Source organism: Palaemon carinicauda, chromosome 24 (genome assembly GCF_036898095.1).
Source record: "Palaemon carinicauda isolate YSFRI2023 chromosome 24, ASM3689809v2, whole genome shotgun sequence".
Classification (NCBI taxonomy): domain Eukaryota; kingdom Metazoa; phylum Arthropoda; class Malacostraca; order Decapoda; family Palaemonidae; genus Palaemon; species Palaemon carinicauda.
The window spans coordinates 84,139,597-84,156,832 of record NC_090748.1 but is presented as its reverse complement, the minus strand read 5'-3'; the positions used below and the strand labels follow the sequence as shown (position 1 = coordinate 84,156,832).

General features: G+C 44.7%; 1 protein-coding gene across 2 annotated transcripts in view; it reads right to left on the bottom strand.

Annotated features, from left to right (window-relative positions):
• LOC137617878 (AH receptor-interacting protein-like) overlaps positions 1-17,236 on the bottom strand; it is a 151,705-nt gene that overhangs the window by 16,141 nt on the left and 118,328 nt on the right. The window contains exon 3 of one of the 2 annotated variants that reach the window (XM_068347825.1): positions 14,939-14,998. The exons of the other annotated variant lie outside the window; for it this stretch is intronic. Coding sequence (XP_068203926.1) covers positions 14,954-14,998 — 45 coding nt within the window. The 3' untranslated portion in view covers positions 14,939-14,953. Of the gene's footprint in view, positions 1-14,938; positions 14,999-17,236 lie in introns of those variants that run through there. 2 annotated transcript variants of the gene reach the window in all.

Below are 17,236 nucleotides of genomic sequence, written 5' to 3'. Positions count from 1 at the left end.
TGGTATTGAAGAGGACGGAGGTGTAGTCTTCCTAGTGACACAAATTGATCCACGGATGACAGCGTCCCTACCAGACTCATCCACAGCCTGACTGAGCAGCGTTCCTTCTTCAGCATCTTCTGGATGGATAGCAGGACTGGGGGCTGATCGTCTTGTTGTTCAGCAACGTCCTCATCAGAGGGTTCCTCATCCGAAACTGATGAGGAAACGGCAACGGAGTGGGCAACGTCTGGCTCGCTGAATCCGGTCGCACTGGTGGATGCGTGACGGAGCCGGACGCAATATCATGGAACTGCTGCACAGTCTGTGAACTGTCAACAACCATGGGTGCGCGAGGAAGCACAGCGTCAACCCGAGACTGTCTAGACCGTCTGGGTTGTGCAGTCAACACCCTACCGGGTTGCTGAGGTTGACGCACTGCGTCAAAACAAGTCACCTCTGCTGGTTGTTGAACGTCCTGAACGTCAACAACCACCTCCGAGCGTCGCTTAACGTCAACGTGCGGCTGGCAACCCACACTGGGTTGCATCGGTGGAGGAACCACCTCAACTGGCAGACGCGAGTAGGTTACCTCAGCGTCAACAGGGCGCACAACCGACCGGTTGGAAGGTTGTTGGCCAGAAGGTTCTTCTCCGCATTTAAGTCCTCTATCAAGGACGCAAGCTTGGACTGCATGTCTTGCAGCAAAGCCCATTTAGAGTCTACGGGAGCAGGTGTGGCCACAGACGGGGTTAGCGACTGAGGCGGAACCGTTTACCATCCCTGAAAGCCTTGTTATGCGTGACATAATAGTACAGCAAAACTTCAAAGGCTCGACAACCGCTGTGAAGTTGACCTGTAAACAACTTGGAGCGTCTCCTGGCTAGGCGCCAGGGAGAGTCTACCAGAATTGAGAAGTCTATCTGGGCAGAGGCATGAACTCCCAAGCCGAGAACTTCTCTCGTGTCATATCAGACTCTCGCTCTATAAACCAGTTTAAAAGAAGGGAAAGCAAAGGCTGTATCCCCCAAACTCCTCCTGGTGAAAAACCAGTCGCCTAGCCAACGTAACGCTCTCTAGGAGAGCGAGAGAGCACTAGCTTAAAAACAACGGCTTCGAAGTAGCTAGGCCTAGTGTAAGCTCTGACGTTTAGGCGAACGAGGAGCAGCAGTTACAAAAAGATCCGGACGAAGATCCTTAAAAAAATCATCATGATTTAATTAAAGTCCATAGGAGGCTAAGCAGCTTTAGGCTCCTCTCCATCTGACAGAGTCCTCAAGGGAATATCAGTAGGAGGGAGAACAGCAACTTCTCATCTACAGGAACCTTGTCCGATAAAAGCTGAGTCTCTCACTGGTGCATTAGTAGCGGACCAGAACGCAACGTCATGTAACTGCTTGACAGTCTGTGAACTGTCAACAACTGAACTGTCAACCACAACAGGTGCGTGAGGACGCACAGCGTCCACTCGAGACGGCTTTGACTGCCTAGACTGAGCAGTCAAAACAACTCTAGAATGCGGAGGTTGACGCACAGCGTCAAAACAAGTCAACTCCGATTGTTAGTGAACGTCTTGAACGTCAACAGGAGCATCAGCCAGTGGCCTAACGTCCAAATGCGGCTGAAAAAACCACACGAGACCGCATCGAGTGTGGTTCTAAACAACCTGACTGACGTGACTAAGTTACGCCAACGTCAACAGTAAGCACAAAGGAACGTTAGGTTGGCTGAAAGCCAGGATATCGATGAGATAAACGGCTAGACTCAACGGACTAATCGGCAGAATAGTCTTCCATAAGGGAGGCAAGCATATACTGCATGTTTTGCCATACAACCCCTTAAGGATCAACGGAAATGGTTGTGGTAATAGACGAGGGTAACGTCTGTGACCGCAACACTTTGCCTACAAAAAAAGACTCTCGGAGTCTGTGTTACGCTTTTGTTAGGCGGCGAGCAGTTATCCGATGACTGCATAGGGTCAGAGCTGTCCTAATGGCTGTAACCAGGACGCTGGACCTGTCCTGAAAGGACTGACTTTCGCTTAAGGGCTTCGAAACCTTGTGACAGGTTTCTTATGCGAAAAGCCTACGGATGGCGAGGAGAAACAACGTCTCTCTCGTCTTATGGTAGGGGAGATCTTGGTAAGATACACCCGATACCATAGAGGGAAAACGTCTGTTCGTTGGTCAAGGCCTCTCGAACCCATAAGTCGTTTGACATTACTTCTCCCCTGGGCTTGGGAGCTTGTAAGAGGTCCCGGACTAGGTGAACGACAAGCACAAACAGACGAACCCTCGGACGCAACACTGTAACACTTTGCGCCTCGGACGCAACACTGTAACACTTTGCGCATATCACTTTATCACTTCGATTTTCTGTTTTGCACTTATTTCTACCTGAAACACGCAATTCTACCCTTCATTAAAATATTTAAGGTAGTAATTGCGAAATTAGTCGTATAATGGAAGCTCATAATACCAGCAAAAAACAGAAAACATATTTTAAGATAAAAAGAAAAATCAGTGGCTGGGAAAGAGACTAAACACTAGTTCATATAACTACGTTTTCAATCTCTCACCGCACATAGCCTGGGGACGAGAATAAAAACCTAAAAACGTTTTATCCTTCCTCCCCGTACAGCGACTAGGGACGTGAGTAACACGAGAACAACGTTACCCGCTTGAACGGAACGTTTTCTCTCCTCTCTCTCCCTCCGTCTCTATCTCTCTCTCTCTTTCTCTCTTGATTTCGCACCTAAGAGAAGAGCCCAATTATATATCGTCAAAAAAAAACATGTTATTTGACTAAAGGAGAAAACTGAAAGGTTTCTCAAATAAAAAGTTCCTTTAAATTAGAATTTAAAACATTTAAGCTAAGAAAGAATGAAAAAAACGTCAGAATCGATTTACTCTTACTGCAAAGTGAAACCGTGATACACTCTCTCTCTATCGTAACGATAGAGCGCATGTTGAACGTCCTGAACGTCAACAACTGCGTAGCATAAAAAACTAAACGTTAGTTCATCTTTGAAAACAGTACGAAGACTATCAAAGAAATTCTTTCATAAAATATGTTATTTTGATAATAAAATAAATTTTTGAATATACTTACCCGGTGATTATAATAGCTGCAACTCTGTTGCTCGAGAGAAAAACTCTACGTAAAAATTCGCCAGCGATCGCTACACAGGTAGGGGGTGTACTCAACAGCGCCATCTGTCGTTCAGATACCCAGTACTCATTGTAAATAAAGAACTCAATTTTCTCCTCGGTCCACTGTGTCTCTATTGGGGAGGAAGGGAGGGTCCTTTAATTTATAATCACCGGGTAAGTATATTCAAAAATTTATTTTATTATCAAAATAACATTTTTCAATATTTAACTTAGCCGGTGATTATAATAGCTGATTCACACCCAGGGGGGTGGGTAGAGACCAGCAAAATATGTTTACATCATATGAGCTAAGAATTTTTATTTCATTTTAGAAGTTATCAAAATAACTAAACAAAATAAATAGGTACCTGGTAAGGAAGTCGACTTGAACAATTACTCTGCCTTTTTAAGTACGTCTTCCTTACGGAGCCTCGCGATCCTCTTAGGATGCTGAGCGACCCCTAGGATCTGAAGTATCAAGGGTTGCAACCCATACTAAAGGACCTCATCAAAACCTCTAATCTAGGCGCTTCTCAAGAAATGACTTTGACCACCCGTCAAATCAACTAGGATGCGAAAGGCTTCTTAGCCTTCCGGACAACCCAAAAACAACAATAAAAACATTTCAAGAGAAAGATTAAAAAGGTTATGGAATTAGGGAATTGTAGTGGTTGAGCCCTCACCCACTACTGCACTCGCTGCTACGAATGGTCCCAGAGTGTAGCAGTTCTCGTAAAGAGACTGGACATCCTTAAGATAAAAAGACGCGAACACTGACTTGCTTTTCCAATAGGCTGCGTCCATTATACTCTGCAGAGCTCTATTTTGTTTAAAGGCCACGGAAGTTGCGAAAGCTCTAACTTCGTGTGTCCTTACCTTCAGCAAAGTTTGGTCTTCCTCATTCAGATGGGAATGAGCTTCTCGTATTAAGAGTCTGATAAAATAGAATAAAGCATTCTTTGACATAGGCAAAGATGGTTTCTTAACTGAACACCATAAAGCTTCAGACGGGCGTCGTAAAGGTTTAGTTCGTTTTAAATAGAACTTAAGAGCTCTTACAGGGCATAAGACTCTTTCTAGTTCATTTCCAACCATACGATACGCTTGGAATATCGAACGATTTTGGCCAAGGTCGAGAAGGCAGCTCGTTTTTGGCTAGAAAACCAAGTTGTAGAGAACATGTAGCCGTTTCAGATGAGAATCCGATGTTCTTGCTGAAGGCATGAATCTCACTGACTCTTTTAGCTGTGGCTAAGCATACCAGGAAAAGAGTCTTTAAGGTGAGATCTTTCAGGGAGGCTGATTGTAGCGGCTCGGACCTGTCTGACATAAGGAATCTTAATACCACGTCTAAATTCCAACCAGGTGTAACCAAACGACGCTCCTTGGTGGTCTCAAAAGACTTAAGGAGGTCCTGTAGATCTTTATTGTTGGAAAGATCTAAGCCTCTGTGACGGAAGACTGATGCCAACATGTTTCTGTAACCCTTGATAGTGGGAGCTGAAAGAGATCGTTCTTTCCTCAGATATAAGAGGAAGTCAGCTATTTGAGTTACAGAGGTACTGGTCGAGGATACGGATACTGACTTGCACCAGTTTCGGAAGATTTCCCACTTCGATTGGTAGACTCTAAGGGTGGATGTTCTCCTTGCTCTAGCAATCGCTCTGGCTGCCTCCTTCGAAAAGCCTCTAGCTCTCGAGAGTCTTTCGATAGTCTGAAGGCAGTCAGACGAAGAGCGTGGAGGCCTTGGTGTACCTTCTTTACGTGTGGCTGACGTAGAAGGTCCACCCTTAGGGGAAGTGTTCTGGGAACGTCTACTAGCCATCGAAGTACCTCGGTGAACCATTCTCTCGCGGGCCAGAGGGGAGCAACTAGCGTCAACCTTGTCCCTTCGTGAGAGGCGAACTTCTGCAGTACCTTGTTGACAATCTTGAACGGAGGGAATGCATATAGATCTAGATGTGACCAATCTAGGAGAAAGGCATCTATATGAACTGCTGCTGGGTCCGGGATTGGTGAGCAAAATATTGGGAGCCTCTTGGTCATCGAGGTTGCGAAGAGATCTATGGTTGGCTGGCCCCAGGTGGCCCAAAGTCTCTTGCATACATCCTTGTGGAGGGTCCATTCTGTTGGAATTATTTGTCCCTTCCGACTGAGACAATCTGCCATGACATTCAAGTTGCCTTGGATGAACCTCGTTACTAGTGATATGTTTAGACCTTTTGACCAGGTGAGGAGGTCCCTTGCGATCTCGTACAACGTCAGAGAGTAGGTCCCTCCTTGCTTGGAGATGTACGCCAAAGCCGTGGTGTTGTCCGAGTTCACCTCCACCACTTTGCCTTGAAGGAGAGACCTGAAGCTTTTCCAGGCCAGACGTACTGCCAGTAGCCCCTTGCAGTTGAAATGCATTGTCCTTTGACTCGAGTTCCATATTCCCGAGCATTCCCGACCGTCTAATGGCGCACCCCAGCCTACGTCCGATGCGTCCGAGAAGAGAACGTGGTTGGGAGTCTGAACAGCCAGGGGAAGACCCTCCCTTAGGTTGATATTGTCCTTTCACCAAGTCAGACAAGACTTTATCTTTTCGGAAACCGGGATCGAGACCGCTTCTAGCGTCTTGTCCTTTTTCCAGTGAAAAGCTAGATGGTATTGAAGAGGACGGAGGTGTAGTCTTCCTAGTGACACAAATTGATCCACGGATGATAGCGTCCCTACCAGACTCATTCACAGCCTGACTGAGCAGCGTTCCTTCTTCAGCATCTTCTGGATGGATAGCAGGGCTGGGGGCTGATCGTCTTGTTGTTCAGCAACGTCCTCATCAGAGGGTTCCTCATCCGAAACTGATGAGGAAACGGCAACGGAGTGGGCAACGTCTGGCTCGCTGAATCCGGTCGCACTGGTGGATGCGTGACGGAGCCGGACGCAATATCATGGAACTGCTGCACAGTCTGTGAACTGTCAACAACCATGGGTGCGCGAGGAAGCACAGCGTCAACCCGAGACTGTCTAGACCGTCTGGGTTGTGCAGTCAACACCCTACCGGGTTGCTGAGGTTGACGCACTGCGTCAAAACAAGTCACCTCTGCTGGTTGTTGAACGTCCTGAACGTCAACAACCACCTCCGAGCGTCGCTTAACGTCAACGTGCGGCTGGCAACCCACACTGGGTCGCATCGGTGGAGGAACCACCTCAACTGGCAGACGCGAGTAGGTTACCTCAGCGTCAACAGGGCGCACAACCGACCGGTTGGAAGGTTGTTGGCCAGAAGGTTCTTCTCCGCATTTAAGTCCTCTATCAAGGACGCAAGCTTGGACTGCATGTCTTGCAGCAAAGCCCATTTAGGGTCTACGGGAGCAGGTGTGGCAACAGACGGGGTTATCAACTGAGGCGGAACCGTTTACCATCCCTGAAAGCCTTGTTATGCGTGACATAATAGTACAGCAAAACTTCAAAGGCTCGACAACAGCTGTGAAGTTGACCTGTAAACAACTTGGAGCGTCTCCTGGCTAGGCGCCAGGGAGAGTCTACCAGAATTGAGAAGTCTATCTGGGCAGAGGCATGAACTCCCAAGCCGAGAACTTCTCTCGTGTCATATCAGACTCTCGCTCTATAAACCAGTTTAAAAGAAGGGAAAGCAAAGGCTGTATCCCCCAAACTCCTCCTGGTGAAAAACCAGTCGCCTAGCCAACGTAACGCTCTCTAGGAGAGCGAGAGAGCACTAACTTAAAAACAACCGCTTCGAAGTAGCTAGGCCTAGTGTAAGCTCTGACGTTTAGGCGAACGAGGAGCAGCAGTTACAAAAAGATCCGGACGAAGATCCTTAAAAAAAATCATCATGATTTAATTAAAGTCCATAGGAGGCTAAGCGGCTTTAGGCTCCTCTCCATCTGACAGAGTCCTCAAGGGAATATCAGTAGGAGGGAGAACAGCAACTTCCTCATCTACAGGAACCTTGTCCGATAAAGGCTGAGTCTCTCACTGGTGCATCAGTAGCGGACCAGAACGCAACGTCATGTAACTGCTTGACAGTCTGTGAACTGTCAACAACTGAACTGTCAACCACAACAGGTGTGTGAGGACGCACAGCGTCCACTCGAGACTGCTTTGACTGCCTAGACTGAGCAGTCAAAACAACTCTAGAATGCGGAGGTTGACGCACAGCGTCAAAACAAGTCAACTCCGATTGTAGTGAACGTCTTGAACGTCAACAGGAGCATCAGCCAGTGGCCTAACGTCCAAATGCGGCTGAAAAAACCACACGAGACCGCATCGAGTGTGGTTCTAAACAACCTGACTGACGTGACTAAGTTACGCCAACGTCAACAGTAAGCACAAAGGAACGTTAGGTTGGCTGAAAGCCAGGATATCGATGAGATAAACGGCTAGACTCAACGGACTAATCGGCAGAATAGTCTTCCATAAGGGAGGCAAGCATATACTGCATGTTTTGCCATACAACCCCTTAAGGATCAACGGAAATGGTTGTGGTAATAGACGAGGGTAACGTCTGTGACCGCAACACTTTGCCTACAAAAAAAGACTCTTGGAGTCTGTGTTACGCTTTTGTTAGGCGGCGAGCAGTTATCCGATGACTGCATAGGGTCAGAGCTGTCCTAATGGCTGTAACCAGGACGCTGGACCTGTCCTGAAAGGACTGACTTTCGCTTAAGGGCTTCGAAACCTTGTGACAGGTTTCTTATGCGAAAAGCCTACGGATGGCGAGGAGAAACAACGTCTCTCTCGTCTTATGGTAGGGAAGATCTTGGTAAGATACACCCGATACCATAGAGGGAAAACGTCTGTTCGTTGGTCAAGGCCTCTCGAACCCATAAGTCGTTTGACATTACTTCTCCCCTGGGCTTGGGAGCATGTAAGAGGTCCCGGACTAGGTGAACGACAGGCACGAACAGACGAACCCTCGGACGCAACACTGTAACACTTTGCGCTTCGGACGCAACACTGTAACACTTTGCGCATATCACTTTATCACTTCGATTTTCTGTTTTGCACTTATTTCTACCTGAAACACGCAATTCTACCCTTCATTAAAAGGTAGTAATTGCGAAATTAGTCGTATAATGGAAGCTCATAATACCAGCAAAAAACAGAAAACATATTTTAAGATAAAAAGAAAAATCAGTGGCTGGGAAAGACACTAAACACTAGTTCATATAACTACGTTTTCAATCTCTCACCGCACATAGCCTGGGGACGAGAATAAAAACCTAAAAACGTTTTATCCTTCCTCCCCGTACAGCGACTAGGGACGTGAGTAACACGAGAACAACGTTACCCGCTTGAACGGAACGTTTTCTCTCCTCTCTCTCCCTCCGTCTCTATCTCTCTCTCTCTTTCTCTCTTGATTTCGCACCTAAGAGAAGAGCCCAATTAAATATCGTCAAAAAAAACATGTTATTTGACTAAAGGAAAAAACTGAAAGGTTTTTCAAATAAAAAGTTCCTTTAAATTAGAATTTAAAACATTTAAGCTAAGAAAGAATGAACAAAACGTCAGAATCGATTTACTCTACTGCAAAGTGAAACCGTGATACACACTCTCTATCGTAACGATAGAGCGCATGTTGAACGTCCTGAACGTCAACAACTGCGTAGCATAAAAAACTAAACGTTAGTTCATCTTTGAAAACAGTACGAAGACTATCAAAGAAATTCTTTCATAAAAAATTACATTTAAAAAGTTTTAAATCCTTAGCTCTTTAAAAGCTAAAGACGATATAAAGGGCTCAACGTTGATTAACTTCGGTTTCCAAGTTAGGACCGCCTACTCTCAGGAAAGGTCTATATAAACAAAGCATTAAAATTTATTTTTATATGTTTATAAAAAATGGAAAGTTAATCGAAGAGGCCTAATAAAGGCGGAGAGATATAAAATATATAGAGGAAAATCTATAACGTGATAAGATAATTACTAAAAGCCTAAACACACTTCCGTCTAAGGGAAGGGTCGGCCATTTAAAAGTGAAAGAAAGTCCATACTCTCTTTGTCACCATAATTAAATCTATCCAAAACGAGTTCAAGTTTTAAGATGAAGATAAAACACCTGCATAGCAAAAGCTCAAAACTAGAATAGTGTACTTCACCAAATAGTTGTGAAAACAAATCCAGTTAGCAACAGCGAATTAGTAGGTCTTGCCGGTAGCCCGACAGAGAGAAAATTGAGTTCTTTGTTTACAATGAGTACTGGGTATCTGAACGACAGATGGCGCTGTTGAGTACACCCCCTACCTGTGTAGCGATCGCTGGCGAATTTTTACGTAGAGTTTTTCTGTCGAGCAACAGAGTTGCAGCTATTATAATCACCGGCTAAGTTAAATATTGAAAAATTACATTTAAAAAGTTTTAAAACCTTAGCTCTTTAAAAGCTAATTACGATATAAAGGGCTCAACGTTAATTAACTTCGGTTTCCAAGTTAGGACCGCCTACTCTCAGGAAAGGTCTATATAAACAAAGCATTAAAATTTATTTTTATATGTTTATAAAAAATGGAAAGTTAATCGAAGAGGCCTAATAAAGGCGGAGAGATATAAAATATATAGAGGAAAATCTATAACGTGATAAGATAATTACTAAAAGCCTAAACACACTTCCGTCTAAGGGAAGGGTTGGCCATTTAAAAGTGAAAGAAAGTCCATACTCTCTTTGTCACCATAATTAAATCTATCCAAAACGAGTTCAAGTTTTAAGATGAAGATAAAACACCTGCATAGCGAAAGCTCAAAACTAGAATAGTGTACTTCACCAAATAGTTGTGAAAACAAATCCAGTTAGCAACAGCGAATTAGTAGGTCTTGCCGGTAGCCCGACAGAGAAAATTGAGTTCTTTGTTTACAATGAGTACTGGGTATCTGAACGACAGATGGCGCTGTTGAGTACACCCCCTACCTGTGTAGCGATCGCTGGCGAATTTTTACGTAGAGTTTTTCTCTCGAGCAACAGAGTTGCAGCTATTATAATCACCGGCTAAGTTAAATATTGAAAAAAAAAAAAATAATAATAATAATAATAATAATAATAATGTGTTATCACAGAGTCACTGGAGAAGAACTTATTCTTTTTTATTGAGGACTGTCTCCTGCCCGCTCAGGTGTCGATCTAGTGGACCTAGTAAGGTCTTTCAGGTTTTTGCTTGGGACGAAAACCCACGTCCCTTGCGGGGAGACTGGTCTCCTGCTTTTGGTTGGAGGGGAACGGGGACTCTTCCTGTCCCGAGATCCTGTGGGAGACCGCGAAGGGGAGTTCCTCTGCACAGATCGATCTCTCTTCCTCCTCTGGCGTCTCCGTCGTTCACTGCTTGAAGAAGCCGACGAGTAAGACTTACCCCCGTACCGAGACCTAGTACTTGATGGTGTTTTCTTGGGGCTACGCCGTACCCCTGGCGTAGATGGAATTGGGAGACTCTCCTGCAGCGAAGTCTTCGTCGGTAACCACCCCGACGGGCCAGCCATGCAGGGGAAGGACTCGCTTAGACCTTCCTCCATGTCCAGTGGGGACCTCATCGGCGTCCTCGGTATGTCCCAAGCCAATGGATCCTCTTGCGGGGACTCCTCTCTGCCGACGGCGCCCTCCATCGCTGATGTCCCTGAAACCTCTACCCAGGAATCTGGTGAAGAAAATTAGACATTATTAGACCACATGGGGTCCTCCGACGAGACGCGGCCCCTAGGTGAGCGAGCTGTTTCCCTCGGACCCCCACTACCCTCACTTACAGGCGCCTGAACTGCCTTGGCAAACGAAGATTCCCCCACAAACTCCCTCTCTTGGGAAAGAGGGGCCAACAGCTTGTTCTCCCTGGACTTACCTCGTCCCCTACTCTGGGTAGGGGATGAAGGATGGACTCTACCTGACCCTTCTCCTGCCAAAGTTGCAGGGGAAGATAAGCTAGTCTTCCTAGGCGACCTCTTCGACGTCTTTTTATTTTTGGTGCCGAATTTCACCCACTGGATCTCACTCCAATCGGCACATTCGGAACACGTGTCCGACGACGAACAGGCTTTACCCCTACACGAGGTACAAAGCGTATGCGGGTCTACATCGGGCTTGGACAGAAAAGCCCCACACGAGTTACCGGCTCTAGGCCCAGGACAACGGCGAGCGTGCTCCATAGCACAACACAAAAGACCGTTAGACACAAGAACGTCAAAAGGGAAAGCACTAAAACACTAGTAAAGCACAAGGGAGCGATAGCAAAAGAACGTAGGTAAGGCACTAGACACTCGCTAAGGAATCCAGACCATGTGGGAAGCACGTGGTATCAAACACAAAGGGGGTCGCACAGAGAACTGAGGAGCGGCATGTACACACGACGCGACCAAAAAACTTACTGGCTGGGTCAAGCACAAAGCCACGCGGCCGACCTCGGGCATTGCCCCCAGGTCACGTTCTCTCCCGCTAGCAGGTCATTATAGAGAATGGGAGTAGGGTAAACTACACAAAACTCTGGTCGTTTGAGAGGAGTTACCAGTAACCTCCTAAGAAAGTGTTTCGAGCTAAGTCTCTGTGTCGGAACAATCATCAATTTACCCAAGTTTCAAATGATCCCATATGCATCCCGATTAATGCATTTATCAACACAATAAACTTAATTATCTTAGATTAATGACACTCGTGTAGCCTGGAAGATTTGGATACAACCCCAAATATTGCTAGGAAGTCGAGCGGCTTTGGAATTCCACAAGAGCTTAAGGCCATAAAATGGCCTCTAATGTACAGTAATATCACCTACACCTTTATTCAGTTAACTTTTCCCTTTCCACCTCTCCTTTCTTTTCGTGTTGCTTCTGTGCGAGTGGGCTGTTAGGTTATAAGAGAGAGGAACACAACCAAATTTTATTACACAGATAACGAGCTTATATACAAGTACTTGTGAGCAAGAACGTCGCTAAAATGCAAGCCAACTAATGCAAGAAAAGGCAAGATTAAACTGGTTCCTTTATTAGTGTGAGGGGAGAGTGAGATGTACCAAAAAAAGGAAATACCGGTAAAGTGTACGAGTGTGAAACACGTGCAATACATGGCTCCTACCTTAAAAAAGACATGCATGTGATATAGGGTGCCCTGCTCTTGAGAGGCGCACTGTAGGCGGGTCACCTTACAGGAGATCCACAGGTTTAAAACGGCCAATGGAAACCCAGTCTTCTTTTCCACCAATGTTAATGAAGAGAGCCTTCGGAGTGCAAAAGATCATGAGGAAAGGGCCCATGGCTGGCTAATGTCATTGCGGAGGAAAACGTGCAATGCCTTGTGCAAATCCGTCGGTACGTATTGCTTTGCTGGGGGCTTGTAAGTCTGACAGCAAGGAAAATTTTCCCCTACATGACGTAGGCACTGGAGGTTGTCAGAGGTGGTTACCAATGGATAAACTTGGCATGGACGACCAAAAGGTCCCCATACACATTTTCAGCTGCCAAGACATCCTGGGTATTTTTACAAGTGGTCCTTAGTCACAGGAGGAGTCAGGTAGCTGAGTAAACCAGTTGAAGTCATTGCATCACGACATCAAAGCTGGTTTGAGGGTGCGATGAAAACATTCAACAATTCCATTGGCTGCAGGGTTGTAGGTGGTTGTCTGATACACAACTGTATAGAGTGATGCCCATAAGATTCGCTAATGATGTCCACAATTGAGAGTTGAAAGTGATATCCCTGTCAGAGGTAATATATTCATCGATACCAGATCTCACCATTCACTGGACGTTGCAGTTTGCATGGGGATGGCTTCAGGCCGACGAGTGGAGCAGTCAATGATGGTAAATAGGTAACGATGGCCTTGTGGTGCGAGTAGGGGACCAAAGAAATCAACGTGAATGTGGGAAAACTATGCTGAGGTTGAGGGGAGGGTGCCCACTCCTGAATCCGTGTGTAGATGTACTTTTGAAGTTTGGCATGGATAACAGGTGTGGATACAATCCTTATTATCCTTTGTAATGCCTTGCTAAAAGAACATTGTTTTCAGTAGCTGTGCAGTGGATCGGCACAATGGATGTGATAGGCCATGAATGAAATCAAACACCTAACAGCGCATTGGGGCAAGTATCCATTGTCATGGTCTACAAGTACTGACGTTTTGGTAAAGGCCTATTTCTTCCATTCTGGAGAATATTTGTTTAGTGGCTACCAAATGATGCGATTCCAGACGCCTGAATCAGGTGAACACTGGGGGTCCAGTCATCTTGACATGGTGATAAATACCATGTTTGGCGGGAACCATGAGCATTTAGCGAAGTTCTGGACAGAAGAATTCCAGGTACGATATGAGGAGATGGGCGTAGGCATCCGTTGGTGCACTGATGTGAAGAGCGAGGTCGGAGGGGGCGGAATGAAGAAGTGCCGACGATTAAGAGTCTGCAGTGACTAACAGTCAGTAAGCAACCAGGATGTGGAAATGGGAGAGGAAATCTGCACCAAGGATTGGCAATGTGACGTAAGCAACAAGTAACTTCCAATGATATTTGGTGCTCCAAACGATAATGTCAGGGTCTCTTACTCATGGGTAGAGATCGCAGATCCGTTGGCAGCTACCAGGCAGACGTCAGCAGGCTTAGGAAGACTACGTCGTGTCCTGGAGTGAGACCTTGGTAGAAATAAAAAGGCAAGCATCTGCACGCACGCCTGTACCTGCATCATTTAAAAAGAAAAGATTTGTGATAGAGGAAGCAACTGCCACAAGCAATGGCGTACTTACATGTATTTTTGGTCACTCACAACTGTTGTAGTGGTTTGCGGACTGTGGCCAGAGGTAGCACCCGAACTGCCTAGTGTCCGAATGCCGACCACAACCCGACGTTCACTACACAACAAATATACAACGGTGGAATACCCAAAAAAACCTAAGTAACAGGTCAAGAGAACGGAGCTCTGGGCACCACCCCTTGATTTATACTGGGCAAGGGGACCCAGCTTGAATCTTGGTGTTTATCATACCTTTCATTGGTCTAGCTGGATTAACATGTGAGTAAAGGTATAAGAACATTAGGTGAAAGGGATTATTATAAGTTACTTGAAAGATTAAAAAAACAGTGGCTGAGTAGGGGAACTCCGTGGTTTAAGGAACTGGAATGAGATGCTGTATTAATAAAAGAAAGAAAGAATTTATTTCTAAATATTCATCTGTCAATTCCAATAGTCAGATTTAGGGCAAAATTAGCATCCCTTTACATCAAGCTTCAGCAACAGGATAACAAGATAAACCAACTTTGAAAAAGAATAAAAAATCATTCACATACTGGTCACTCACGTTTACTAAGCCATCTCAAACCAACCACCCATAAGAAATATATAAATCTATGAGGCTACTGAACTAGAATACTTTCCCCTGAATCACTACTGTTCTTTCAATATCCAGTTCACCACTAAACTGCAAAGTCACTTAAAATTATCATACTCTAAACGGTAATGCCGCATACGATGACTTGCAGGTCTCTGCAGGCCCACAATAACAATGTCTCAAAAATTTTGTCAACAACAAGAGCAATCGCCAATGGCCTTATAATACATTGGTTGTGGTGTTATTCAGTCAAACACATGATGGTACTTACAGTTCATAGGCAGTGTAAAATGAATACAGAGCAGACACACACACCACTAAACACTGGTAACAGGCTATCAACCACATTCATAATTGTTATGAAAAGTACTAGACAGATACTCTGTTCCTATACTGTATACTGTACATACAGTGGTCTCGAGTAAACTTCCCTTACAATTGGGAACTTCTGTCAACATAAATGTCTGCCGTATGTTCTTTTTTTTCTTTTTTTTGATGAAAGAACCTATTCTTGTTCAGTACAGTACTTCTATTGACTCAAACTCTGGTTACACATTCAAACCCTACAGAGAGTAGGGCGTGCTGCAAAAACAAATGTTGTTAAGACAGTTGGTAGGACCAAACAAAAATATATACATACCCCTTAAACATTTACATTATGCTTGCAAAACATTTTAACCTATTTAAGAAAAATTTAAATCTTGACAGTCAATATATGGAAAATCATTATAGTACAGTACTGAAGTAGAATATCAGACATTATGAGAAAAGGGAATTGATAATGGAAGTTATTTTAAAACATATATAACCCAAGCTTGTTATATGTGGAAATGGTTTGTATTTTCCCCAACTATTATTAATTTTTTCCACACCGTTCTCAGATTTCTTCACAGCAGCCGCGAATTTGGAGGGGTAATAGTATAACTGCAGCCCATAGGCGACAGTAAGTGGCTGGAGAAGTCGTTGGTTGGGGCGTGAGCGAGGGGTGGCATGTGTGGGAGGTGGGCGACTTTGTCAGCACTCCAGCACATCATGGGGTGGGCGTTTGTGTCCAACCGCATTCATGTCAGCTTCGGTCAATGTTGAATAGTTGTCCTCTTCGTCAGGAGTGGAGGTCTTGAAAGTGGTAAAGTAGCTGTCCAACAGGGCGTCGACTTTAGTTATAAGTTCTTCATGGGCCAAATATCAGCATCGGGGATGGCAGGGTGTACAGGTTCGGGTAGGCATTATTACCAAAGGGCACGAAGTAGGTTCACCTCCTGAGTAGAGTCATTTGCGGCAGGTTGCAGGCTACAATAATGGTCACTTCCTTGAGGCCGAGGGAAACCTTTTGATCTCCCAATGGTTGTTTAGAGAGCTGGAAAAAGCTTGGCTATATGGGCAGCTGGCAATGGCAAGTACTGCTACAGGAGGTATGTTTGGAGTGTCCTTGTGGATCACTGTAAGGACATAGTCTGCTTTGGTTCTTTAGTGAGTCACGCCCTTGATACGAAACTGAACCTTGGCACGCTAAAACCAAACAACTGCCTCTGTATTGGCGAAGGACAGTAGTTTCATGGATGTAGCTTGGAGAGAAGAGTTAGGGTTAGAGGGTGGCATCATCAAACAGTAGAGCACAGCAGAAATGGGGAAGGCGGGAGGGAGCTGTTCCTCTGGCAGTCACCAATTGTGTGACTGGGCTGTTAGATTGTAACAGAGAGGCGAGTGGGAAGCAATAAACTATATTGCACAGTCAACGAGCAAGTACTTACAAGCAGGAACGTCACAAAAATTCAAACCAACTGAAGCAAGAAAAGGCAAGCTTAAATAGTTTCTGTCATCAGTGCGGGGGGGTGGGGGGGGGGGGGGTGGAGAACGAGATATAAAAATGAAAACGCCATTACAATGTACAAGTGTGTGTGAAACACGTGCAGTAAACTTCTGTTGCTCAAATATTTCATTCATGATTTCTTATCGCTATTCATAATGGTGATACAGCAAAAAGAAAAAAATACTCAAAAAGCTTGTTCTCGGAAACCTATATTTATGTGCAACGAGAAGATCAGCTTGATTCCCTTGGATTATAACAGATCCTATGACTGCTGCTTTTCTCCTACCTAAACTCGCCATTTCTACAATACACTAATAGCCTACAGTCCTTCCCATAAGCAACAACTTGACCGTCGGGCCAATGACTTGTAGTCTACATTTCCCATAGTGCAGTTAGTATGTGGGTCAGTGTGTTGAGATATTTACTATATATATTCCCTGATTAAATCTCCTGGTAATTTTGGATTAACTTGTTCTTTACCAACTAAATTCAGTTGATTCATTTGTTAATTGTTTGTTTCTCTCCCAACAGTTTATTGAGTTTTTAATTATTCATTATTAAATGCATTTACCTGCTGCCTATTCTTACACAGTCAATATCTCATCGTTTAATACTCTGAGGAATTGATGAATCCGAAATCACAAGTAAAACAAAGAATATGATCTCTTGTTCTAGTCTGTGCTAATAAACTCCCCTTGCATGCTTACATAATTTTTTCTTTTGAAATATATAAGATCCCAGCAATGACAGCGCACATTTGGGCGACATTCTATCAAATAAACTTCAACCTTACATCGAAATTCAACCTAGGATTCTCAAGTGGCCCGAAAGTAATATAAATTATTAAAAATCAAAGAGTCAACTGGGTAAACAGCACATGCTAATTATCAGCACATTAATCACAAAATTGTCATTTCAATGAAAAACTGTTATTAGAATCATTGGTAGGTCCAGAGGTTAGTCAAAATTTGCTGGTAATTACTTGTAGGTGTGCAATCTGCCTATGAAAC